The 19969-nt window shown below is 38.9% G+C and overlaps 1 protein-coding gene across 2 annotated transcripts in view; it reads left to right on the top strand.

The window, feature by feature from the left end:
* The window catches only part of NCBP1 (nuclear cap binding protein subunit 1), a 32455-nt gene that overhangs the window by 1089 nt on the left and 11397 nt on the right, over positions 1–19969 (top strand). For both annotated transcript variants that reach the window (XM_054185878.1, XM_054185879.1), the window contains exons 3-17: positions 126–226; positions 1462–1618; positions 3015–3122; positions 3656–3777; positions 4246–4315; positions 5887–6102; positions 7141–7238; positions 8646–8709; positions 11912–12022; positions 12989–13053; positions 13792–13854; positions 15173–15247; positions 16373–16476; positions 17263–17385; positions 18624–18726. In XM_054185878.1, the coding sequence (XP_054041853.1) occupies positions 126–226; positions 1462–1618; positions 3015–3122; positions 3656–3777; positions 4246–4315; positions 5887–6102; positions 7141–7238; positions 8646–8709; positions 11912–12022; positions 12989–13053; positions 13792–13854; positions 15173–15247; positions 16373–16476; positions 17263–17385; positions 18624–18726 (1580 nt within the window). The remainder of the gene's footprint in view (positions 1–125; positions 227–1461; positions 1619–3014; positions 3123–3655; positions 3778–4245; positions 4316–5886; positions 6103–7140; positions 7239–8645; positions 8710–11911; positions 12023–12988; positions 13054–13791; positions 13855–15172; positions 15248–16372; positions 16477–17262; positions 17386–18623; positions 18727–19969) is intronic.

The raw sequence follows: 19969 nt of genomic DNA, 5'->3' as shown, positions 1-19969 counted from the left end.
GAAAAAGGAGGTGACATAAAAGGGTGCTGTTGCCCAAGTTCCTTGATTTCCACCTGAGAGTCACAGGCTGGTTCATATTGCCTGGTTGATGATGAAATTTTTTTTTTTATTTTTTTTTTTTTTAGAGTAATTCATCTTTGGAGAGCAACTTGGAGGGTCTAGCTGGTGTTTTGGAAGCTGATCTGCCAAATTACAAAAGCAAGATACTCAGAATACTGTGTACTGTGTACGTATGCAGGATGTTTGGGAATCTGGGAGGCGTTTTCTTCTCTGCATAAGTTTTAAGTGTTTAAGGTAGTTTAGATGCCAAGAATGGCTTCAGTTCCTGAGTGCTGTTGTAGTATAGAGCTTGGTTTACTACAAGCAAAAGAAATAGAAGAATAAGCTTATTACTTACTAGATACTGTTGAAGGAAAATATCTCTTTATATTACTTTACCTTGAAATGTGTGTAAAGGCTCAAAACAGATAGAAGAAACCTCAGAACCGCACTTCAGTAGTGATGAGACCACAGTGATGCTGGGCAATATCCTGTATCCCAATGAAACGCTTAAGAGTACTGAAGCTATTGGCTGCTAACACTTATTTAGCCTTATTATCTGTGCTGTTTTCTCATTGCCTGTTCCTCTTTTCTGGCAATGAGATGCTCGTGGCTTCGTAAGCCCATTCACTAGAGGAGGGGAGCTGGGAACACAAAGAGCTGAAAGCAAGCTCTCCCTCATCTCCCTAGCAGAGGTGCCTGGTGTCTGAGGGAGGGGTTGTACGGGGTCTATGGCAGTAGGTAAGAGACATATGAAGGAGGGTTGTGGAGAAGAGGGAGGGTGTTCCAGCCCTAGCTTATGCTATGATTTTGCAGATATTTTAAATCTATTTCGTAGCAGTGTTTGTTAATATAAGGCAAATACTTTTTTATAGCAGTAAGACAGTTCTGAAAAGGTTAGCTTTACATGCATACAAAAACGGTTGAGGACAATTAATCCCTTACAGTAGGACCTGGCCTTTCCTATGCTGTGCTTAAAATCAGTTACTTTCACTCGAGAAACTTGGAGTCAAAATCAATAGTGTAAAATCTGTATGCCTCACGTTATCTTACTGATGCTGTATAATAAAATTATTTCTAAATTATGAACTTAAAACAACTTCTTGCATCTTTGCATAAATTCTGTCACTTATTTTATTTGGCCAACCCTCTGAAATACTCATCAATTAGATACAAATAAGAAGTAAATACCTTAAATGTACTTGAAAGTGGCACCTGCCTTTCTAAATGACTGTAGTTAAAAAAACCCGATTGTCTCTAAAACTTTAACTATGGGATAGAACTGTAAGATCACACTAGCACTTTTTTCTTATTTCCTCATGAGGTGAGTTCCACTTAAAATAAGCAGATTCTAAGATGCTATGCAGTTGCCATTTGGCACATGATGAATAAACTAACACCATGTTTCTTTTTCTGTGTCAGTGCACGTCTGTTACCAGAAAAGCTTACTGTTTACACGACACTAGTTGGGTTGCTGAATGCCAGAAACTACAATTTTGGTGGGGAATTTGTAGAAGCCATGATTCGTCAGCTTAAAGAATGTCTGAAAGTCAATATGTATAATGAAGCTGTGCATTTAGTAAGTGTTTTTTCGTTTGTTTTACATTTTCCCTCATCCTTTTTCTCCCTTCCTTCTTTCACCTTTTTGTTCCACATGAGCTGGGCCTTGCAGTGTGTATTACAGTTTCTTCTGGCATCAATGTGCGGTGCACTGTAGATATACCAAGAGGGAACGTGTGTTATGTGAGAAATATTTCCTTCCTCAGGGGAGCAAAATCATATTACATTTGCAAAACTGACTTCCAAATGTATATTTTCCCAGTGACAAATTCATTTGCAGTAAACAGAGGTGCTTCCCCTGACCTGTTCTACAGTCAAATGTAAAAGATAAATGAAAATCATGTACTTCTATTGTGTTCAAAGGAGTAATGAAAATCATGTACTTCTATTGTGTTCAAAGGAGTATTATGTTCTTATGGCTCTTATGGAAAAGAAAATGAACAGTCTGGTTCTTAAAATCTATGTTTGATGACAGTTATCAGGCCTGTGTGCTCATTTTACTAATGAGGGATGAAGATCAAGCGGGCAGTTTTAAGCAGTGTCTGTCTTTGAAACCATTTGCCCAGCTCTTCCTGCTTATAGATTTTGTCTGCAAAAAGGTATTAGGACTTCAATGGTGTCTCATTTAGAAGCACAGCTTTAGAGCCCCAGGCTCCCCATCTTCTTTTGAAGCCCACTGGTGAAAATTAAGATTCTAGTATTTAAAAGTATTTTGTCAAGTGACTGCTGTTCAACTGCGGGACACTGCTGCTACTAAAATCCTTGTTAGAACTCTGAACGTGCTGTTCTATGGCTTCAGCTTCACCTTCTCTGGTGACTCTCATATACAAATGACTTGTGAGAGTAACAACTAAGGGGGTGGCAGTGGAAACATTTCCTCTGCTTTCCCAAAGACTTTTCAGAGACTGTTCAGAGCAGTGAATACCTGGAAAGTAGGAGTTGGGTACTTTTCTTTATTACAGTTGCTCTTTGAGTACTGGATTTTCTGCTTAGCCCAAATAACTTTCCCAAGACTTCTTCCTGATGAAGTCTTCAGCATGAAGCTGAAGTTTGATCTGAAGTTTAGGGTAGATAGAAGCACAAGGGTTTTTTTTCTGTAGTATCAGTTTGCATGTCTTTGAATGCATACTGGTGTTTTCCACCTTCCTTGATTAGAAATATTATCCTTGCAATGTTACTGCAGTGAAACAGGCTATACATTATAATGCATGATATATTAGGCAGCGGTTGTAGTACTTTTTTCCAGCGTTGAAAGGGGGGTCCGTACAGTGTGCAGTATTTCTGCTTTCAAAGTACTGAATAAATATTGTACTTTTATTGATGGTTTGTTGTAGTTGTTTAAGAAATGCTTATTTGTTCTTGTGCAGTCAATTTAAAAAGTATTCATTTAAGTCAATTTTTTTGGTCTCTTTTAGGTTCGTTTTCTGTCAGATCTTGTGAATTGTCATGTAATAGCTGCACCTTCAATGGTAGCTATGTTTGAGAACTTTGTGAGTGTGACACAGGAGGAAGATGTACCCCAAGTAAGCAAAAGATCTGTAGGCTCCTCTGGTGCTGCTTTCACAATTTTTCTGTGCCAGTGCTTCTGTACTTATGCATAGAATAGGGAAGTTGTAGAGATAGCAAACTAAATGGACTGTCATTTGCAGTTTCCTTAGCATGAGTAAAAGGAACCTGCGGCAGTTAAGAAGGAAATACATGCCTACAGTAAGAAAGTATAGTCCTTTATGGTGAAGTAGCTGAAGTGAATTTATTTTACTTTGGCAAGTGCATATGCCTGGTTTGTTCTGCTATATCAATAATCTGCAGAAGGACTGTGAAAGTGATACCATTTTTTAAGTCTGCTTGTCATGGTTCAAGTTAAAAATGACACATTTCAAGTAAGAACACGTATTTTTTTTATAGCTTGCTGATGCAGTCTTTAGCTGCTGGTCTTTACATCCTCCCAAAATAACAGTTTTGCTAATGTTTTAGTTTAAATTAAAATGGAGGGTGTGTATGAAATCTTCTAGAGCTTACGTGTATACTTAGATTTCAGTATATTTCTTTCCTACAGGTACGATGTGACTGGTATATGTTTGCATTTCTGTCATCTTTGCCTTGGGTTGGAAAGGAGTTATATGAGAAAAAGGATGCTGAAATGGATCGTCTCTTGTCTCAGACAGAAAGCTATTTGAAGTATGTTGTAACCTATTAAAAATACTCTTTTTTGGTATTATCCGAGTATAGATTAACAGCTTTGATTATTGCTCACTTAAAAGTCTTCTAAGGTTTTAGGTCTGAACCATTCGGGGAGGGAACCCTGAAAACAGAATAGGTGGAGAGATTTTTTGGATTTGAAAAGTCTTAAGTTGGTGAAGGTCTTGTTCTGCTCCTGCTGAAACAGCTGGAGTTGTAATTGTGCTGTGAATACTGATAGGTTTTTGCTTTAGTGCTCTGCAGTGTGACTGCTTTCTGTCTAGGTGCTTCAAGTTAATGTTGTCAAGATATGATAATGGAGATATTTTAAGTACTCACAGACCTCATTTTTATATACTGTAGACCTCATCAGCTGAAGAGATCAAATAGTAGTACACTTGCAGTAAGAAAAAAATTCTGCCCTAAATTAGTCTTTTAAAGGTTAGATTTTCTTTCTTGTGTAAACAGACGCCGCCAAAAGATTCACGTACCCATGCTGCAAGTTTGGACTGCTGATAAACCACATCCACAGGAGGAGGTGAGTGGGCTTTACATTGCGTTCTTTCAGAAAGTTTGAAAAACAATTTTCTACTAAGGTGTTCTTTTGTCATGAAATTAAAACGTGCCTCTAAAAGTATTAATAGTTTGAATTGTCTCCTGTTTATCATTAATTCTAACAAGTTCAACATGAGCAATTCTCATAAGTCATGGCCCTAAAGATAAGGTTTTATAGGGTGAGTAGGAGAGCGTTTTGTTGTTTGCTCACAGACCCTTGAGGAAATGTTACGAAGTGAGGAATGGTTGTAAATTGTAATGTTTGTTTCGGAATTGCAAGTACAGGGCTTCATGTAAAAAAGACCTTTGTGAGAAGCAGAATGTAGTTCCTTACTTAACCCTTACTGTTTTTCCTCTGCAAGAAAGAAACCTTTGTAGTGGCTTTGCTTTCTCAGCTCTAGGAAGTGCTAAACAAATGTGTAGAAGCTGTATGCAGCAATTGCTGTGCCACCTTTCACAATTAAACGAAAAATGCTGGAGGGGAAAGGTGGCATCTGGCTAGTTTGGGGTGGAATTTGCCTTTTCAGATAGTCTTGGCTTTTCTTCTTTCCGCTAGGTTTGAGGACAAACTTAGCTGGAAAGTGAGATGTAAACTGATCTTCTGGGAAGTTTTGGAACTCTAGCATTTTGTTTCCTGTTCTGATTAAAACACAATCTTAATAACTGTCATCTTAATCATAATTTGGAGAGATAGGCTGTCTAATTTGTCAGCGTAATCAGTAGTCTGCCTGCCCAGTATCTGAGTTTCCTTATTTAGTTCAATAGAGGAGAGATTAGTAGAGTGTGTTTGAGACCATGTGTACCCACAGTACTGTAAACATGCCAGTTCACTTCAGGTTCTGCTTGTTACTAGTTTTGTTCCCATTTTGTAGTGTGATAGTTTGAGTAAATGCAAAGCGCTTCCATGTAAAGGCATTTATTGCACCCGTTATAACTTGAAACTTGTGTTCAGTAAGGCCACAGGCCTCTGGAGTTCTTGAACTCCTTTTAGCAAGAGAGTAATTAAACAAAGCAAGCTTATTGCCAGTTGCACAGGTGTCTGTGCCATCTCAGGGAGAATGCCGGGACTCACAATTGTGTTGAAAACCATGGCAAAGGTATTTTCTATTTGTCTTGAATATACAGTAGTTGGTAGTTTCAATTCCTCTGGGAACAGCATGGCAGTTCTACGGAATGTCTTTGCAATTTTAATATTGATATTATGTCTGTTTTCATACCACCAATAAGCAGCAACTGAAGTAATCTTCACTGATGTAGTTTTGCTGGCAGATTCAAATGATGGCCATCATGCTCAGACTCCTGGGCTGCCTCCTGATGTTTAAAAATCTGCCAGCAGTTACATTTTACTAACATATTGTTGTGCGGAATTAGGAGCAGCTCTAGCATTTATAATTCTTAAATTGTTTCTTTGTTTACTGAATCAGCAGTTTAAGAAACTGGGGTATTTTCTGAATAGAATACATAATTTAAGAAATAAATTTCTGATAGTTCAGGGAGCTGCCAGCTTTGTTACAAGATTCAGCGCATCTGATGTTTCTCACGTTTTTCCTTCAGTATTTAGACTGCCTTTGGTCTCAGATTCAGAAGTTGAAAAAAGACCGTTGGCAAGAACGGCACATTCTGAGGCCCTACTTGGCTTTCGACAGCATTCTTTGTGAAGCGCTGCAACACAATTTGCCTCCGTTCACTCCTCCGCCTCACACTGAAGATTCAGTGTACCCGATGCCAAGGGTTATTTTTAGGATGTTTGACTACACGGATGACCCTGAGGTATGTGATTGCTGTGGGGGGATGGTGAGCGGATTTCGCGGTTAGGTTCCTGAGGCAATATTGGTCAAAATGTGATGTCCTCTCTCCCAGGATAGTGAGTGGTTTGAAGACCAGCAGCAGTTCTGCTGTGGTACTTCTGCAGAAATGAACTAGGTGGCCAAGTTACCATACAAAACAAATCTACGAGGAGCAGAATTTAGGGAGTGGGATGTTGTGATGCTTTCATTTAGGATGACAATGTTGATTGAATTCTCTAATCTCTAGTGAAACTACGTTCACAGAGTTAGACTTTCTTTCCATGAAGTTGGTGACTTGAGTCTTTTTCCAGGCTGGGTATTTATCCTAATGTTTAAAGGCTGTTGTTTACTCCTCTGTTAAAATTTGTTGATGTGTATTATGGAACAAAGGAGTGCTTAATTGGGGTGGGTGAAAGATACATCTGTCTCAACAGTCTGCCTCCAACATTGGTCAACAGCAGATATATAGTCAAAAGTGTACAGGAAAAGAATATATACTGCTTTCCCCAAGGAGGTCTTTTATACCTCCCTTTGCTTTAAGTCTGCTGCCTTTTACCTTCATTTATTGGCCCCTGGTTTTCGCAGTGAATGAGACCATGATCGTGTGTTTTTTCCCCTCTATCCTGGCCATGCCTGGCTTTATTTCTGTATCATATTCCAGCTCAACTGTGATTATTTTTTTTCCAGGCTGCATGGCGGTAGCCTGCATAATGTCTCCATAGAGCAAAGGAAGAAGCAGATGCCCCATGAACTTATTATAATCATGATCTCTAATTTTGTTCCCATTGCTTTTTGTAATGAGTCCTACTATTGATTTTGCTTTAAACATCAGTCTGAGGTTTGTGTGGAACTGTGTCACGCCAGTTTCTCAGTCCTGAAGGATACAGGGCAGCTGAGACCTGACTGTTTATGTGGAAGTTGGACTACTTTTTCTCACCTGTAAATGTATGTAGGATAGCTTGCTATCTGTAGTACCACTGTGTGTGTGATCTTTCATGAGTCTTAATTCTTATTTTACCAGGGCCCTGTCATGCCTGGCAGCCACTCTGTTGAACGATTTGTGATAGAAGAGAACCTTCACTGCATCATCAAATCACACTGGAAAGAGAGAAAGACTTGGTAGGAAGAGCTTAGCACTTTTTATATGCTGCCTCGTGCCTTTTATATGCTACCATGGCTTTGGTGCCGTTGGGGATATGCAGAATCCTGCACTGGTTAGACAAGAGCTAAAGATTTATGCAAAAGCTCTCCTAGAGCATTTGATGAACTTGGATTACCTCATTTAACTATATAAAAACTATTGCCTGGAATGCTGTGGGTCTGTAATATCCAGATAATAGAAAGTCTGTATGATCCAGGGGGACAGTGCCACCTTGGGAAGGGAATTCCTTGGTAATACAGGAAGCACTGCAAAAAACACGCAGACACACCTTATTCTTCATGGAAGTGCTGTGGAGAGTGTGGCTGTGTTATGCTTCCTGGAATTTTCAAGCAGCTGATTTGTTAGGGCACAGTGAGCCTTGAGCTGGTTCATTTGCAGCTGGCGGTGCACTGGTATTTATGAACACACTTTTGCTTCTTACTCCTCCTTGTTGCATTTTTTCTCTTCGGGGTTACCTGGCAGAGATAATTGAGCTCGCTCTTAGGAGTTGTTGCAGGGCCAGTAGTTTTCATGACTTTGAATTCAGCCGTGCCAGGGGGTAGTTGGGGCACTTGTCTTGGTTTCTGCCTGAGCAATATCTATGTGGGTAGTTAATAACTGACGTGGGTTGCTGCAGGTAATTGGCTGTGTCATGCTTCCAAATGAAAACAACCAAACTTTGTCTAGTATGCAAAAAATGGGCAGGAACAATGTTTTTAATGATGGCACGTGATAAAGTTATTTTGGTTACAGCTGTTTGAATCAGCAGAAACTACAAGTTCAGGGTTGCTGCAGTTACTGGGACAGTCTGTTAATTCTCAGAGGAAAGTAAAAGGCTAGAGGGAGACAGAAGATTTGCCAGAGAGGTAGAAATGAAATCAAGGAAATAGCAGTTTTTTGCTTTGTAATAATGACAGGTGATAATGAGCTAATTAAAAGATGAAGCATTTGAAGCCTGAGAGTTTCTTATATAACCCATTAGCTTAATTGTGCTTTGAAGTCATTCTGAACATCTGTTGTTTGGGGTTTGTTTTTTTCCTTTTTCATATATGTATTCCAGAATTACAGGTCACTGTGACTATTTATGCAAAACTATTTTGTGTAGCAGTGTAGTGTTGAAGTGATGTGACTATATAGAGGTAAAATGCATCATTTCAAATCATAGTTTAGGCAATGCTGGTGTGTTCTTCTACTGTTTCCATTTTAAGTGTTCTTAAAAGTTTAAGTGGATTGATGGACACACTCTGGAAGGATTGTTGTTGTGTTTGTGCGCTTTTGTGTGAAATCTTGCCCAGAACTAAGCATTTTCTGTAACTTTATTAGTTGATCTTTACATCACATTTACTGTGCTATGTTCTGAACTAAATGTATCTATGGTTTTGCAGTGCTGCACAGCTGTTGAGCTATCCAGGAAACAACAAGATCCCTTTGAACTACCACATCGTAGAGGTACGGATTTTAAAGATAACTTCTTTTGTAGCTCCGTAATTTCACAAATAACATGTCCCAGTTAGTTCCATGATAGGTCTTTTAAATTACAGTTTGATTTGGGAGTCAGACAGAACCCTGTTGAATTCAACCAATGGCTTTTAAATGAGCAAAGTATATACAGTTGTGTACAGTTACATACAGTTGAGTGTTAGTTTTATGCTTTTTGTTGTCATTTTAGCTTGGTAAATGGGAGCTTTGGTCAAACACCAAAATTTCTTAGTCCACTGGTAATCCAGGGTTCTGGCGTTTCTCAAACATTTAAAGTTTTACATATGATGCTTCTAATGTATCACACAGTCTAAGAGATGGCTACATTTGAGTCACTTTTAGTTTAAAAAAAAATGAATTGAAACACAAGAGGAAATGGACACAAATTGAAATACAAGAAACTCCACTGAAATGGAAGAAAAATCTTTTTACTGCAAAGGTGATTAGACACTGGAAGAGTTTGCTCAGAGAGGTTGTGGAGTTTCTATCCTTGCAGAATTTCAAAACCTAACAGGACACAGCCCTGAGCAACCTGCTGTAGGTGACCCTGCCTAATGCAGAGGACTTTTGACTAGATAATCTCCAGCCAAACTCAGCTTTTCTGTGTGATTTTATATTTGGATCTTCTAAATGATTTTTACTGGCCCTGAAAAGTACTCGCAGTGAAATAGCAGTGTGCTTCCTCTGGGGTATCCTCCATATTGGAGAATTTTGAATAACTATAATATGTACCAGAGGAACAGCATAAGTTTTCTTTTGCTGTGTCCTTCAAGGGTCTGTTTTCAAGATGCACAGCTGTACAGAACTTCATTAATTTCCATCAACAGTTGAAAGGGATTAAGAGATTTCAATAATAGTAACAACTTCTCATATAAAGGCTTTATGAAAAAGTAACTATAAGTAGGAATTTCAGAGCTAATTATAACAAGAAATAATCTTCTGCAGAAGATTTATCTTAACAAAAGTGGGACTGAGAATTCCTCTTCACACCAAAATGCCAAATATTCTGAATGCTGTAAAATTACGTTATTTTTGGTCAGCTTGTTCTTTTTGTACTCTGAATTCAGAACAGAGGAACCTTAAAATGAACGATAATTTCCTGACTTAACATCAAAGTATCTTCAGTGGTCTTATTGTCAGTATCTTCAGGTACTGTATATGGCTGTATGCTTTATGCTTAGCTGTACATTAATGCCATTAAGATGGAATTACTGGAGAGAAGTGAAAGGCTGGTGTACAAATTCTTTGACTATTGCTGTAATAATTTCCTTTGTTATGCAATTTTGAGTTATTTTACAATATTCATTACTTGTCTATGATGGCTTCCTTTTAATGAAGCTCCAGATTTTTTAAGGCTTAGCATGCTTTTTTCCACGCTTTTGTTCATTCTGGTTACTACTGCTCCCTTGTAAGGTCTCTCTTAACAGTCAAGTTGGTGTTACGTTGCTTTCAAAAACAGTTTAACAGTTCTAATCTGTGAAATTTTGCTAACTTTTTCAGCAAGTCACAGAACTGTAGAAATAATACAGTCTAACAAATAAAGGAAAGCGTTATTTAAGGTTCAGAACATAAGTTAGGCAGAAGTAAATGTAGCCTGAAAGTGGTTGCCAGTACCTTCCCAAGTATGCTTAATTTTGAGGTCCCCAAGGCTCCACATCGTAGTTTGTCAAGCCAAGCACAGAATGTTCCACGCTACGTGGAATCTGTGCAAAACACTGAAATGCAGCACCTTTTCTCGCAGTAGCTTATTATAGGCGGTTATGTGGATACTTCTGGTAGCTGTGAATGGAGAGTGTCTGGGCAGCATCATTGGCTGGATTGCTGTGCCCTGTTGTGCTTCTACAGCTTTTTGTACAACTTAAACTCAACAGAGGTCAGACATTCAGATCATCAGTATCCTGATCTTGCTTGTGGCCTTGTTATTTTCACAGAGTATGGTATGCCAGTTTGAAACACTTAATCTGAATGTTTGATAATGAACATGTGATGAAAATCACAAATACAGTTTTGTGCAATATCTCAAACAGATAATGACTGATCATTGAGTTGGTTTTATTTCCTATCCTGAGAAAAGGAGTACTTTTCTACTTAACAGAGTCGTCCCCCCTACCTTTTTGCCGTATCTGTCTTAACAGTCCAAATTGCACTGTCACGGAAAGGTTCTTCAGCTCCTTATAGTCTCTTCATGCTTTCAAATCCTTCCATAGAATAACAAGTTCTAGTCAACATGTTTTCATGTGGTGTTTGTAGAGTCTATAGATGGATGCTGATTTCTTACACTAGTAAGAAGATTTTCTAAAGCTTACTCATTTAAACTTCAATTCTTCCATGTTTATTTAGAACAAGTTAGAAAGGAAATTGACCAACCATAATGAATCAAAGTTTCCCGATTCCTTTGATGTAATTTAAATGTAGTTGAGAATGTCGTGCAAAATAAACAGAAACTCAGAGATGAAAGTTGTACAATGATGATCTTTTTGTAGCCCTTAAAGATCGATCTTAAAGCCATTATAGGTCTTATTATAGGCAAACTTGAAAATAAAACCATGAATGATGACTGCAGGATTGTCTTCAGTTTTCTTAGAAGGGTCCTCTACCAAGGGGTACTGAGCATATATATTTGTTAAATGAAATGCTGTTTGTAATTTTCAGTTGAAAGTTGAGGCTTTATTTAAGTAAGTTTTTGTATAGGAGAAAAGAGGGCATGATGGAAAAGATATAGCTGTCATTTTAATGCAAATAGTCTTTCATACTAAATGCTTAGGCTTCATTTAATATGTTTAATATTTATGTTTATTATTTAACAGGATAAGATGATTTCTGCTTTTCTCAGGTCATGTGGTAGCACTGTAGTAGGTTATATTATAACTAAGCCCATTTTTACAGTTACATGGTGCATTTGTGAAGACATAATAGATGTATAATGCTGGTGTTGTGCTAGTATGAAATAATAAGGGCACTTAGAGTGGACTGTATTAGTACAGCATAGGGTTACCGCTACCTTTATAAGTTTGTCTCTTTTTCCCAGAACTGGCATTTGACAGAATAATATAGGCCTTTTGGGGTATGTAATTGTTAAAGATTGAGGGCTACTATTGTGAAGCTGAGGCTTGTGCAGGGCAACATCAAACTGTGCTACTGTGCTCTGATTCTGTGCCTTCCTCTCCTACAGGTAATATTTGCAGAATTGTTCCAACTTCCATCTCCACCACACATTGAAGTCATGTACACAACACTCCTGATTGAACTGTGCAAACTTCAGCCTGGCTCTTTACCACAAGTTGTATCCTTTCTGTGCTGCTGGAGAGCATTTACAGAATGCAGTCTTTATTTTGTTTGCTCTGTAGATGATGGGGTAGCAGTAAATACTGGCAGTATTAATATTTTACAGCAGCTGCATGAAACTTTGCCTGTAATGCTCACATGAAAGAACAGCACAGCCCACTTGGCACAGGTCTAGATTTGTGAAGTGGACAAGACACTTCATCTTTACAGACAATGTTCTGGTACTTCCTCTGACCTTCGCAAGAAGGGCTGTCTTGGTGAGGGGATAAAATGCAGTACTCCTGTTTGTCACTGCAGCCTGTCTCATTCTGAACAATGTGTGGCATGGTCACAGACACAATAAAGGCTGAGAAGGAAAGGAAGTTAGAGACTTGGTCTTTTGTTCTAAGAACTGTGTGAGTGTTCCTACTCTGTTTTTAGTAGGAAGAGTAGCAGATGATTTAGAGCAACTTGCCTGAGTTCCCACTCAGTGTTCCTACTAGGAGCGCATTCAAAAGGTCAATCATCATCTGTCAGCTCAGACAGCATGGCTAAATGCTGAGGAAGGAGGCATGACTCCCAGCTAATTCTGGCTGTTACACTGCCCCTACTTTGCTGCCATTTTAGATCATGTTAGATCATCGTTTTAGATCAAGCTACAGTCTCTGAGAATGGAGGACGGTTAACAGATGTCTATCCGCTGGTAATTTCATGTCCAAATTTTCATTCTAGTTCATGATACCACTCACTGTTTGCGGATCACATAATCTGAATTGTTAGAGCTAAGTCTGTTTCTAGAACTGCGTGGACAACCATGCAGAAAGTTTATAATGTTGATAGAGTCACCGTAAGAAGGATAAAGCACTTGGGTAAAGTCAGTGTAGACTTACTTTCTCTAAGCCTTCAGTGATGATCAAAGACTGTTTGAGGGTAAACATGTGACTTACCTAGTACTTTTCTGTTAACCTTAATAAGAAACTTTCAGCTTGCACAGGCCACAGAAATGCTCTACATGCGTTTGGATACAATGAATACAACATGTGTGGACAGGTAAATGTGTTTTGGAGACAATGAAACATATTCCTCAATATCCAGTGTACAGGAAAAATGAAGAGGTTACAGAAAGAGTAGTTGGAAATCCTTGTTAGAACTTCTTGGTGCTGTTCAGAATGTTTTCTGGGCTCTGGCTTTGAGCAATCTGACGTGAAGGTGGAGGACTGACTGCTTGCCTCTCCTTCCCAGAAACACTCCCCCGGAGGTCACAAATCTGTCCGTACAGAACAGTTAGGATTGGTGACAACTTTTCCCTGTTTGAAGCTGTTCGTAGTTGCATAGTACTCCCATTATCTAGTACTATGCCTGCTCCCTAGTGGTCTGGAAGGCAAGTTGGAAGTACAGTTAATGGCGTATGTGACACCCAGAGGAGGAGAGTGGTGGTGATTTTGCCCTTTGAGTGAAGTCTGCATTGTGTAGGAGTGCTCTTAATTAGTCGTCAAAAATGTGAGTCGCATATTCAGCAGTAATTTTACATTTTAATTGTTGGTTTAATAGGTCATCTCTTTGTATGAAACAACAGAACCTGACAGGCTAGTTGTCCATAAAAGCTTCTTTCAGATTCTCTGAACTCAGTCTTTTGTATCTGTCAACTTAAATACCTGTTTAATGCTTTAATAGTTTTAGAGTTTAGGCTTGCCTTTGAAAAGTAGAATGCATTTATAAGAAAATCTCAACTGAAAGTTTTCCTGCAGTTCTGGTATTTAATAGACTTTTCTTTTTCTTTTAATAAAGATTTATTAACTGGTTTTCCCACCACTTGAGCAACTTCCAGTTCCGTTGGAGCTGGGAAGATTGGTAAGTTTCTGTCCTTTTGATTCGAACCTGATATTGCAAAAACCTTAAAATTTCAAACTTATCCAGGAAGTGTGGCAGCATAATGGCCCGGTTAACTGCTTTCCTCCAGCTCTTTAGAGATCTTTCTTAATGTGTTCACCACCACTCAGTGGTAGATTATCTTGATAATCTCTTAAGTCACTGTGTTGTCCGTGGTGAACTTTGTGATAAATCTCAAGCCAGTATAAGCATTCCCTAAACAAGGGAAGTAGAAACATGTTTTCTTTAATTTGTCCTGCACCCTTAGTCGCTTGCTAGCAAATTTTCCAAAATGACTCCCCAATTTACTTTTAATGGCTTGCTCTGACTCTTTGTATCATGTATTCATTCTGTAGTGTTGCTCTCTGTACTACCCTAAACCTTTCTTGATAACCTTTATCCTTGAGACCTTGTGATCTGTTTCCCTACTGCCAAATCCTAGCCCCAAAATTCCAGCAGACCTGGCACTGCCATCCCTTCTTACCATGCCAAATCTTGAACTTGCATCTCTAGCAGGAGCTCCCTGGACTCCATCAGTGTCTAACCACAGGTTTCCCTGAGCTTTCCGTTTCAGGCACCCATGTAGCAAGCCACCTCGGGGTTGAGTTCTCCCTACAGTAACTTATGCAGCCTGCTACTGTACATGCTTTCTGTAGATGATCTGCGCAAGTGCCCTTGTGGAGAGGGATGCAGACCTTCTTGTGATACGTTTTTGTGGCTTTACTTAAGTTTCTTGTGTTGTCCTCATCTGGAGTTAAGTGCTTGCTGGCTATCCTGGTATACGTTCCTGTTGAGTGAGCAGGCAGCACTCTTCAAAGAGCTGGTTTTGGTTTGCCTGGGTGTTCCGCAGTGGCAATGCTTCTATGAGTTTCTCTCACAAGCTGCCATTTTTCACAAATCTTGCAGTATTTGAGACTTTATCTAAAATGCATTTGAAATCAGCCAGAAGTTCAAAAATTCCTGTGAGGGAGGAACAGACTATGAAATCACACCAGGTTCCTTTCCTAAGGAAAGGGAAATCCAGCTAACCGTAAGCACAAATTATTTTTAATCTGTTGGGGGAAGGGAAGCTACTTGAAAATATATCACATGGAGATGAGATTCCAAGAATGCTAATGGCCAGTAAGGAAACAGTAATAAACTTAACCTCATTGTCTTAAAATTGCCTACACTGTAAAATTGTGTCAAGCGCACCAGTTCTCCTTAGACCAGGATTGTTCTGTACCTATTAGACCAAGCCAAAAAGAGACTAAAGCACAAATTCTGCTGCTAAAAGCTATCACATTCTGTCCTTTGATAGGTCAGATTGTCTTACTCAGGACCTTGAAAAGCCCAAACCCAAATTTGTGAGAGAGGTTTTGGAGAAGTGCATGCGGTAAGTAAGATTTGTTGATAGTTGCATTCAAGGCAAAGTTTGATCTTTGCTTCTGGATACTGTCAGATTCCTTTTAACTTGACTCTTGTCTGAAGCATGTCTGTTCTTACAATTCTGTTTCAGTTACGATATGAGTCTCTTGTTTGTATGATTTTAGTTTGGTTTACCTGCTGCAGGACACTTGGGGCATTACTTTAGAGGGAGGGAGAAGCGGGTGGAGCAGATGGTAGTGAGCTATCTATCCCAGGTATGCACACCTGTAGTTACAAACAGACACGTGTCACCATAGGCATGGAAAGAAACAGAGTTTAGGCAACATTCCTGGAAAGTATTCAGCGCTCACAGAAGTGGAGGGAACTGATAATGACTTACACTAAAAACTGAGAATCTAATCTTGATTCTTCTAGGTGCCTCTGATGTTCACTGACAAACAACCAACCCTCCAAAGAAACAAAAACCCCAAACCCAACAACAAGAGTACTCAATTGGAGCTGGACTTAAAATTGTTGAGATAGAGGGATATAGGAGAGAAAAAGGACAAAGTGTTCAAAAAGCCTATGCTATTCAGCATCCTACATGAAAACTTTAATCTGGTTTTGAGTGAATTCAGTATAGGAAGTGTGAAAGTATTGTGCTGCAAACTGAATGCAATTTTTCTGTGGTACTCTTCCATTTCACTGAAAACTCTGGTAGCAAAATTAAGCCTTTGTTAGGAGTGAAATAAGCTGGAAACTAAAATGAAGATATCCAGTTTAATATATTTTTTCTGCTTTGAATAACAAAGCAGTTGTTAGACAGAAAACTAGTCTTCCTAGTTTTCTGCAGCACATCTTGGGCTTTTGCATAACACATTCTACCAGGCAGACTGTAATCTTTTCACAAGCCAAATTAATTGTATGAGGATGAAACTCTTGCAGCAAGAAGTTCAGACAGAAAGCATCTACTAGTAAGTTTGGTTTACTTAGCTCTTACTACCCAGCAAACTACCATTCTGTTGTATAAACATCCTGATTTTTGTTCTGTGAAAGTTAAATACTAGAAAACTGTTATAAAGCAGTCACTTTAGAATTAGCCCTGGTATTCTTCCTATTTTAATTCTACTGCTGTGAAACTTGTTATTTCCAGACTCTCCTATCATCAGCGAATAATAGACATTGTTCCTGCAAGTTTTTCTGTCCTCAGTCCTGCTAATCCAGTATGCATTTACAAGTATGGAGATGAAAGTAATAGTAAGTATTAACGTTACTTAGAGGTCAAGTTGAAGAAAATAGTGTTTCAGAGAAAAGGAACACAGTAGATTGATAGTAATATCAGTTGTCTTTATAAAGAAGAATACAGCTGAAATAAATAAGCATGATTTTTATATGGGTAAATATGCTTCACATGAGCAATTAATATATATTAAGCCTGGATCTCTGTAGTATAATCCTCTTTGTTACTTTATGAAGAAAAGAAAATCCAGATAAATGAAGTTACTCTTGCTGAGGTGGTTGTGGTGTTGTGCAGCATTGTTTGCCAGAAGTCAGCATATGAAGTGATATGTTGAACTCCATGAAACAGTAAAGATTTTACCAGCAAACCTGGTTTAATGAAGCATACAGAGGCAGCAGATGATGTGAAGATTGAGGTAGAGGGGTACCTTATTATTCCTTTCATTACTCAGTATAAAGACAATCCTAAACGTAAAAGTGTGATAATCAGCGATACTGTGAGGAAAAACAAGGAAGCATTGTATATTTAGGAATTTGGTGGAATCTGAAGTAGAGCTTTAGACAGGAGAGTGTGAGAGTGATTAGCTGACCTCAGCTCTAAAGGTTCTACTGAAAGTTTTGAATTTAACGTGAAGACCAGGAAACGTGTTGAGTCATTTTATGGAATAGCAATGTGGACAATGATATTGAACCAGCTACTTTTAGGTGTAGCTGGGAAATGTACTTGTTTCTCTGAGAGGCAAACTGATATTAAAAATACTCACTTGCCCTCTACATATTTTTGACATCTTTGCTTTTGTTTAGGATCTCTTCCCGGATATACTGTGGCACTCTGTTTAACAATCGCAATTAAAAATAAGGCCAGTAATGATGAAATCTTCAGCATTTTAAAAGATGTGCCTAATCCAAACCAGGATGATGATGATGGTAAGATATATGCTGTTAGGCTTTGGTAGGCTGTAGTGTCTTTTGTGTGTAGACTGATCTACCATCCTTTGGAGCTATGAGTGTGGTTTTTAACAGAACTGTATTCTTTCCTTTCTAATAGTGGGTTTCAATTTATCAGTAAATGGAAATAATGCACCATTGTTAAGAGATTTTTGTAAACATTTATATGTAGAGGCAGCCCTGTTTTTCTTAATAGAAGTAATCTGGTGCTTGAGGTGAGTTTGCTTGTGATTATTGACAGAGGTAACATGAAAGAATTTAAGATTTCCTTTGCCTTCAGCAACAGAGTGCAGTTCAGGCTGTTATCCTTACCCAAGATTCAGTGCTTGTGCTCTGTCTGAGAGCTTCCCTCACCTCGGTGCAGCCCCATGACAGATAAAAGAGCCATCACGCTGGCTGTAGTCTTCCATAGATACAAACTCACGATGGGACTCCACTCATGTTCTTTTTGGCTTTGCAGACACAGACAGCATTGATTCCTAAAGCCTGCGTGTGAGTGCGAGAAGAAGGGGAGACAGAGAATTAAGAAGTGATCTTTACAATGGGGACAGCTTCAGTATTTCTTTAATATTTGCAAGTGTTCTGTTATGCAAGCAGAGAGCAGCAACAATCTGGTTTTTTGCCCTGGGATCCACTATCATGTTTCCCAATTTGTTTTAGGCATCAGACACTACTGAGTGCTCTCCCCCCTGCCTGTCTTCAGCTGCAGATAGCTGCAGCTACTGGAGGGGGTTTGGCATCATTCACCGCTGGTACCCCTATTTGCTATGCATGCTTGCTGGACCCTTTTCCTATGTCATAAATAGCCAGACTCTGTACCCTAATCATCCTTAACTTCCCTTCTCCTCATCAGATCTCCCTTCTTTATGGTCTGCCAGGCCTTCAGCTCAACACACAGCTCTGCGGTTTCCTTTGCTGTATTTCTCTGCTGCTGTTCATCAGTGCTGTTACAGCTTGGTAGGGTGGCTGTGTCTCTGATGGCTCCTTCACTGACCTGGAATTCTTTCTGCACATTTTCTCTGTGACAAAATGTGAGCCTGAAGATCTGCACATTTTGGAAAGTCTTTACTAGCTCCTTGCTCAGCCTTGCAAAACCCTATTGATGAAACTATTTTTTTGGGAAATGAGTTAAAACCATAAGTTAGCTCTGTGGTTTTATGAGTAGCTTACGTGATGTACTTGGAGTACTTACAGTTTTAACTTTAAATAACTTGCAGATGAAGGATTTACCTTCAACCCTCTGAAAATAGAAGTCTTTGTTCAGACTCTGCTCCATCTAGCTGCAAAGTCTTTCAGCCACTCTTTCAGTGCCCTGGCAAAGTAAGTGTAACGTGCATTATTTTGGGGCTTACAGAACTGTTTAATTCTGGCAGTGAAATGCATGATGAAGGAACTGGACTGCAAGCGTCAGCAACATTTTAAGTGGTCCATAATGCAATATGATTAGTTTGTAGGCTGTAGTTGACAGCCAACTAATGACACCACTTACTGAAGGAATGGCAGTGTAAATGCTGGGTCATATATGTGTATGCAATTAACAGAAATTTGTACATCACAGCCGTGTGATGTAAATCACACAAATGGGACGAGTTTGGAATATTATTTCATTTTAGAATTACTCATTTGCTCATTATGGTGAGGAACAAGGGTTTCTCCTTACATTTGAATGACTGGGAAGTTCCCACTGCAATATCTTGCACTCTGAATATGACTCTAGGACAGTTACATCTGTATAAAAAATGAAGAAAGAAAAAGAAAACATGAAACTTCAAAGCAATCTGATGTAAACTTCTTTCATCTACCAAAGCACAGTAAAATCCATTCTAAAATACTTGAGTGCATCCCTTAAAGATATGCTTCAACTTTCAAAGAATTTACTGCACCTTTTTTAGCAAAATGAGATAAAATAACTAATTTTTAATCCTGTGTGCTTTGGAGTTGGTCTTAAGTCGTCCTGATACATGAAAGCCAGTCACATGCATCTTAATGAGTTAATTTTCTATCTGTCCTTAAAGATATATAAAGGTGTTAACAAAAACAAGGACCTGGGAGCTTTATAGAGGCAATGTTGTTAAGAATCTTTAGGTAGTCACCTGCAATCAGTAGTACGAGAGGCTGGGTGATATGAGTACTTCGAGCCATGGTATTTTCACTGCTGCACACCAACAGTGGCAGCCGTGAGATCAGAAATAGCCTCTTAATGCTTTATAGTTACATTACAATAAGCTAGGTTGTGAATGCTGTGTAGCAGTCAGCATAACTCTGCTAAAATAGAGGCTTTTAGCAGCATTTCCGTCAAAAAGGGGCAGACTGGTTAAGTGTCTAAAGTTATGGAAACACACACCAAAAGGAAGGTCTGAGGCTCAAAAGGCAGCAAATTTTGCTCCAGCTGTGTATAGCTAAGCACATGAAGCATGAAGGTGCTTCCAGCTTTTAAGAGAATGAGAAATGTAGCCCAGCTTCAGGGAGTAAGTTCACCACTAAGATTTAAGTTGCTTTTAGAAGCTGTTGTGTCTTTGTAGCCTGTTTTAGCTCAAGATAGTTATATTTTCCAGGGAATATT

This window comes from Rissa tridactyla, chromosome Z (assembly GCF_028500815.1).
Source record: "Rissa tridactyla isolate bRisTri1 chromosome Z, bRisTri1.patW.cur.20221130, whole genome shotgun sequence".
In the NCBI taxonomy this organism is placed as follows: Eukaryota; Metazoa; Chordata; class Aves; order Charadriiformes; family Laridae; genus Rissa; species Rissa tridactyla.
Note: the sequence above shows the minus strand (reverse complement) of the source record. Positions and strands in the feature narration are given on the sequence as shown.